The sequence below is a fragment of the Poromitra crassiceps genome, assembly GCF_964638095.1.
Source record: "Poromitra crassiceps genome assembly, chromosome: 1".
NCBI classification, from domain to species: Eukaryota; Metazoa; Chordata; class Actinopteri; order Beryciformes; family Melamphaidae; genus Poromitra; species Poromitra crassiceps.
Genome location: NC_139623.1, coordinates 40,295,652 through 40,302,146, shown reverse-complemented (window position 1 = coordinate 40,302,146; position 6,495 = coordinate 40,295,652). Strand labels below are relative to the sequence as shown.

The window sequence follows — 6,495 nt, the reverse complement described above, 5'->3', positions numbered from 1 at the left end:
TAGAAATTTAATTATTTTCTGCATGTATCTCTATGGCAATTACGTTACAAGAGACTAGTGACGCGAGACTCGTTATCGCCGGCGGCATACTGGCGTAGATACGTCATTGCACCCCCCCCCCCCCCCCCCCCCCCCGCCCACCACAATCACAATCATACTAAACACTGATAGCATAGGCTAGGTTAGCTTGTCTCTAGGTTAGCTAAGGTCTCTAACAATGAGTGACTCTGATAGCAGCACAAACAGTCCCTTGACAGAAATGTCCTATGAAGAAGTGGAGGATCCAGACACTGACGTCGAGGATTTTTCTCCTCCGGAGTCCCCTGTCGGCGGCCCAGAACCTTATCAGTTTGAGCCACTAGCACAGGCTGGTGGGGAGCCAGCAGCAGCTATTGAAGCAGTGGGCGAGGAGATGGAGGCTCACCACAGAATGGGAGAGGTCAATGAATGGTATGATCGACAATTCAATTGAATGCCCTCTACAGGATTTGAGTGTTGTACTGTAGGCTAGCTAACAGCATTGGTTCTCAAACGTTTTCACGTGAAGGACCCCTAAACTGACACAAATTAGACCACGGACCCCCATCTGATAAGATTTTGAAACCCATGACCAAAGCAGTCATATACCCACTTCTGTCATTGCCTTACTTTTAATACCCATAGGTGGAAAATACATACAAGCCACTCTCCATTGACTTCAATGTGAAATAGCACTACAAAAAAATGCTAATAATATTTTTCTAATTTCATTTATAAATGACCCAAAGACAATATATTACAACTTTTTTGCTGGGGGCCACCTGGAACCCACTGGCTAACAGAAAATAACATTTTTGAACCAATAGCCCAGTTTTTGCAGTTACATAGGGATTTTTCATGGCACATTTCTGAAATGTCTTTTCCATTTGTAACAGGTGCTCTTGTGGCAACTGCAGCAAGCTCTCTCCTAGTGAGAACATCTGCTGCAAGGAAATACCAAAGGTATAAGCACACCAAATAACCCTAAAAAGCTCCATCGTATCAGTATTTGAAGTAACCTCACATGTACTTCTGTGGTTATAATACATTCATCACTGCATGAGACCACACAACACATATACTGCTTTTCATTCCATGCAGGTCATGCGCAGGTGTGGGCGGCATCACGGTGAAGAAGTCGCCTGTGCAACTCTGCACCCAGGGTTTGAACCAGTTGCCCTCAATCCATATGTGCTGCAGGCAGCATATGGCACTTACCTGCAACTCTTTGGGGAATTGGACGATCCGGTTTTAAATAAGCAAGTATATACAGGGATTTGTATTTACAATATTTTTAATACATATTTAGTATATAAAGTAAACAAGTACTCAGTCTCACAATCTAACATCCTTTCCATCCTGAAAATGATCCCCATTTTGTAGATTAATAAAACAAATTAACATTTTGGCCAAAGCACTGACCATATATATTCCTTCTTTACAGTTCCTACCGGCTTCTTGCATACCGCAACTTTGTGCGTTGGGTGTGGGGTTATCTGGGGAAGCATGTGAGAGTGCGCCTTCCCTCCTGCGTCGTCACCCGCATCAGGATTGAGTTCCCTGAAGATGAGGCAGCCTACACTGGTTTCAGGGAGGCCCCACTCCCTTCACTTGATTTTGAGGACTAAAATAAAATCATTTTCACTCCATCAAGTCCACAGCTGTGTCAATTCCAGAAATTATTTTTAGGCGCAGGATGGTTTTATCATCACATAACAGGTTACATTTTTAAAACATCAGTAATGCAGAACTTATATATTCATCATGTGAAGCCTATTGAGATAGAAATGTTATACTAAACATCAGTAATGCAGAACTTATATATTCAGCACTTATGTCATTCATCATGTGAAGCCTATTGAGATAGAAATGTTATACTAGTAACCTAGGAGTAGAGAAAGTGGCAGCAAGCAAGCTCAAAGTCAAGTAGAATACAAAAGTGAAAAAAGGAGCTTACTGGTTACTTTATGAGAAATTTAATCCAGAAGTGTTGGTACACAGGTAACCTCAGGTTTACATACAATGTACAACTTCATACAAAATAAGAGACACGGGCAGGAAAACGCAACGCGTTTCAACCTCACTGGGTCTTCATCAGGCTATGGCCTGATGAAGACCCAGTACAGAATGACCATGAGTATGACTTTTTAGTCCATGACCTAATTTTGTTTAGATTGATATAGATTGATGGGAGTTGCTTGGATTGAATTAAAACACTCCTGAAGATACTGGATAGATTTTTTTTTATCAGTGAGGGGTCTCAGTGGTTACTTGTTCTGGTTGACGCTTTACTTTATAAATTGCACTGATAACTGACTGTTCGAGTGCAATTCACAAGGTGAGGGTGACATTTACACAAGATTTTTGATAAATAATCATCACTAATGATGTGGAAGTAAGGACTAAGTTGGTGAAGGCAGCTAGAACAGTCTCGTAAGTTCAGAAAATGACATCAGTTTACTGTAATGCACCGTTTAAAATCAGGAAAAGACTACCAAACTCTAAGGCTTAGTTCACACCGGCCACCCAAGCCTTGCCTTTATCCACGCTTTTAAATAGGCGTCCGTTTTAGTCAACGAGGCTGTGTACACCGGGCGCCTGAGCGCGAACCCTGCGTGTACCCACGCCTCGCCTGTGCCTTGCCGATTTTATCGTTTAGGCGCAAGTTCTATTTTCAAGCCGACAAGGCGCGTGCATGCAGGCTTCTTCTGTCAAGCCACGAAAGAAAACCACGACAATATCCGTGGGAAATGGCAGTCAACTGAATTTCAAAATAAAATAGTTACTACAACAGTGTTGAGCAGAGAGTGAGATTGACGGGTGGCTATCACGTGGGGCTTTCTTCCCGTCGGCAAACAAATCTTCAAGAGAGAATAGCGACCGAAGAAGCAAGATGGACAATGTTGTTGTGCCAGCACATATTCTTGCAAGATTGCCTCTCTAAAAAGTCTGACTATAGTCAGACCTGGTTATACATATCCAGCATCAATAGAACATTAAATATATCAGATTTATTTTACCTACACATGATAATTCGGGACCACACGTGAAAAAATACAGCCGGGAGAGAGGAGAGGCGCTTGTGACTCGGCTCCAGGTTCAGCGTGCAAAGGCGTGCGGTGTGATCGGTTCACACCCAGCTCAAGGTCTGCAGGTGTAGGCGTGGGTTGAGGCAAGGCAAGGCGTAGGTTCCCTGTGTCTGTGTGAACGTAGCGGGATGATATACTGTATCTAGTCTGCTCTCACGATATCTGTTCAATTCAGGGGTCTACGATCGATATGGGCTGATATCATATGCTCATTTAAGACCATCAGCACAAAAGCTACAAAATGTAATACCTCTGAAAGGGCCTTAATTTTCCCTAAATTAATTTATCAATTTTACTTTTCAAGACCCCGCAGATACCCTGAAGTAACATCCAAACTAAGAGGAAAAAAAAACAGCAGTGAGAGTCAAGAGGGGAAGAAACACCAATTTTCTGTCCCGGTAGTGTTGCAAGGTAAGGCAAGGTTGAAGAGAAGTTTGATTCGTAGCCTGCGCAGGTTGAAGGCAGTCAGATGTTCGACGGGAGACGTCAATCTTGTTCAGCTCTCAGTAGAACCTCTGGTGGGAAACAGATAAACAGATGTTTCAGGAAGACACAGAGAGAGCTCAATGCCGTAGTGTTTAGTGTTCAGATACAACACAAGTTTGTGTGTGGTCTCAGATACCTTGCACACAGCCATGTGAAGTGGAGTCTGTTGAGCTGATAAAACCTCGGCATGGACTCAACCCCACCACTGGACAGGAACTAATTTGTCCAAGTAAAAAAAAAAAATGTTTGAGGTAATAATCTGTGCTACTTTGCAGCTGTTTTGGGAGGAGAACCGACAGGTCATAGCACCAATGAAAGTGATTCCTTTTCAACAGGCAGGTTGGGTGGGCTAAAGTCGCGTATGAGCATAAGAACTCATGGGTCTGGTGTTGAGACTAGGCTGTCAGTAAAAGTGATGGGGAGGTAATATTTTTTTGATTAAAAAGACATACATAAGTTTCAGTAGTTATTTGTTTGATTATACTTTTCAGTCTGGCTGTCAGTATTTCACCATGTTGTGAAAGCGATGGGAGGGATTTTTATTGAGAAGAAATAAGGTTTTCATCAAGTTATTTGTTGCTGCTTTGATTAAATGTATTTCACAGAATATCAATAATTATAATGTAGATTGAATTCACTCTTGTACTTTTTGAACAGGTTAGACAAATTGGCTAACATGACATGGACCAAATGACTTGAAACTTACTTGGGCCTTCAGCATGGAGGGACATGTAGTCGGCAGTCAGTTGTTAGACGGGAGAAGGAAATCTTTAGTGGACAAGTTGTTCAGCTCTCAGTAGAACCTCTGGTTGGAAACAGATAACAGATGTTTTGGGAAGACAAAGAGAGGTCAAAGAGGTATCATTTAGTGTTTAGTACTGATACAAGACAAGTCTAGTTACTGCTAGAATATATTTGTGTGTGATCTCAGATACCGGGCGTGCACACAGCCATCTGAAGTGGAGTCTGTTGGGCTGATGGAGGCACGGTTGTGCAGTGGTAGTGCTGTTGCCTCACAGCTACAAGGTCCTGGGTTCAATCCCCCCCTGGGACGCTGTGGGCATGTTCCACCCCCCATGTCTTCAGTGCCTACTGTCCAGGTGGGCTATCTTGTCGAAAGAGCCTTTCTGTGTGGAGTTTGCATGTTCTCCCTGGGGTTCCTCCATATATACCCCCCCCAGGGCCCAAAATTAACACCCGCCAAGCGCTATTGGCAACCAGATTTTACATTTGACGGGTGACGCTCAGGGGTCTACCCGATTCTTCAAACAAGTATTTTATAACGTCCTTTGTTTAATAGTGGACGGTAAATATTCGGGAACATTACTGGCTGCAATGGCCATCTGAGAAAAATCCTCAGCAGAATCCTTGACGTATTTATGACAAAAATGTGATATATTATTTTGGCCAGTAAGAAATATGCCTGGCGGGTGGATTTCCCCCCCCCCCCCCATCTACCAGTCACCTGGCCAGTGAGTCAAAAAGTTAATTTCGGGTTCTGAACCGCCCACTAAAGACATGCAGAAGATCGTCTGACCAGCGGCGGTTGGAAGAAGTTGGTCCCCGGGCGCTTCACTGCAGTGACAGCCTCTTTCCTGGACAGGAACTCACACGTCACTGGAAAAAAAATAAAAAAAGCGTGTAGATTTTTAGTTCGATAACAGGGATATATCAGCGGATAGTAATACAACTGGCAAACAACCACTTTCAGTGATCAATAACCAGAAATATATTCTTACAAACTATTATGTAATCAGCCAAACCTTAGCTATTCTTGAAGAATCGTGACTTGTGTCTGGCCACTGCTTCAGCTTTGTCAGGCCTCTGAAACTGTGCACATAGAGCCTCTGGGACAGGAACTGCATCAAGGAACTCCTGATACGGACGCGGCTCTCCCACAACATGATCAAACAATAGCTCCATCAATGTGTCGATGTAGCCTTCAGTGTACAGATAAAACAGAGTTATAACACAACTTTCCCAAAATGAATCATGATGCTGCACTTATGACAAAAAAAAAAAATACCTGAAGTGGGATGACTCTTCAGTGCTTGCACACTGTAGTCACCGTGCTTGTACTTTGGATACACGATCAAGTATCTCAGTGCTCCAGCTGCAGTGGATGAATGTGTTCTGTCTGCATTTTCATTGTAGTGCATTGCCGTCAGCTGCAGTCTAATAAGAAGCACATTCAGTTAGGTTCAGCCATTACAAAAAATGGGAGGGGAGGGTGAATACTAGAAGTTAGAAAATATACAGGCATTGAATACCTGCACAGCATTCCAGTGAAGGAGAACACCACATTTTTGGGGGCAAACTTGAGGATCAGACTGTGAAACGACTCAATCCCTGAAGTGTGGTATTGTGGACTGATTTTTATGATGTCTTTTATCAGTCTCGGAGCCAGCAGAATTGCTGTCAATTTTTCACATGCTGCAGTACCTACACACAGGAGTAATGTAATTAACCCAATTTGGCAACATAAATAGCTGTAAACATGATCAGCGATTTACAACTGCACTTACTTGGCTCGAGCCACTCCCTTGCCTGCTCACCGACTAGAGGCTGGTGGAGACACTTTGGAAAAAGGGCATTGTCATGGGTGTGGAGATTCTGGGTGTGGCTGGCGACGGAGGACCACTTCGCCTCAACCTCCTGCGGTGATGCAGAGGTCATAGCCGACCAATAAATGTGGTTCACCACACTCTTCCTCCACAAGGCCACCTTCTGCATTCCTTTCACTTTAGCAAGTGCATCAATCTTTTTCCCCACGCCTGGGCACAAAACATAAAGCTTACAAACACAAATTGTAAGAGAAAATTGCAGCAATATGATGTTTTAGTATCGTTTCATACATACCCTTTCCAATATGCCACGGGTCAAAGTAGTGAGTAATCTCACT

The 6,495-nt window shown here is 43.3% G+C and overlaps 2 protein-coding genes and 1 long non-coding RNA gene across 3 annotated transcripts; 1 reads left to right on the top strand and 2 right to left on the bottom strand.

Moving 5' to 3' along the window:
• Nucleotides 1-237: 237 nt before the first annotated feature.
• On the top strand, nucleotides 238-1,646 carry LOC310783403 (P2X purinoceptor 7-like; the record flags this gene model as incomplete). The annotated part of the gene is made up of 4 exons (XM_083644264.1): nucleotides 238-450; nucleotides 915-981; nucleotides 1,120-1,266; nucleotides 1,524-1,646. Exons 1-4 carry the CDS (start codon nucleotides 260-262, stop codon nucleotides 1,644-1,646), a joined length of 528 nt encoding a protein of 175 aa, XP_083500390.1. The 5' UTR covers nucleotides 238-259.
• A 1,839-nt stretch (nucleotides 1,647-3,485) lies between these two features.
• On the bottom strand, nucleotides 3,486-4,951 carry LOC310780340. The gene is made up of 4 exons (XR_014552922.1): nucleotides 4,529-4,951; nucleotides 4,300-4,398; nucleotides 3,730-3,809; nucleotides 3,486-3,622 (listed from the first exon to the last, which is right to left on the bottom strand). It is a non-coding gene; the product is annotated as an uncharacterized lncRNA (long non-coding RNA).
• A 184-nt stretch (nucleotides 4,952-5,135) lies between these two features.
• LOC310780310 (uncharacterized protein) lies at nucleotides 5,136-6,285 on the bottom strand. The gene is made up of 5 exons (XM_083640885.1): nucleotides 6,119-6,285; nucleotides 5,864-6,035; nucleotides 5,620-5,768; nucleotides 5,357-5,533; nucleotides 5,136-5,210 (listed from the first exon to the last, which is right to left on the bottom strand). Exons 1-4 carry the CDS (start codon nucleotides 6,267-6,269, stop codon nucleotides 5,358-5,360), a joined length of 648 nt encoding a protein of 215 aa, XP_083497011.1. The 5' UTR covers nucleotides 6,270-6,285; the 3' UTR covers nucleotides 5,136-5,210; nucleotide 5,357.
• Between the last annotated feature and the right edge of the window lie 210 nt (nucleotides 6,286-6,495).

Excerpts from the sequence above, each read along its gene's own strand:
- LOC310780310 (XM_083640885.1), bottom strand. The coding sequence starts at position 6,269 with ATGACCTCTGCATCACCGCAGGAGGTTGAGGCGAAGTGGTCCTCCGTC. Across the intron at positions 6,036-6,118 it reads AAGGGAGTGGCTCGAGCCAA|GTACTGCAGCATGTGAAAAA; the intron begins GTAAGTGCAGTT and ends TCCTGTGTGTAG. Across the intron at positions 5,769-5,863 it reads TTCACTGGAATGCTGTGCAG|ACTGCAGCTGACGGCAATGC; the intron begins GTATTCAATGCC and ends GCTTCTTATTAG.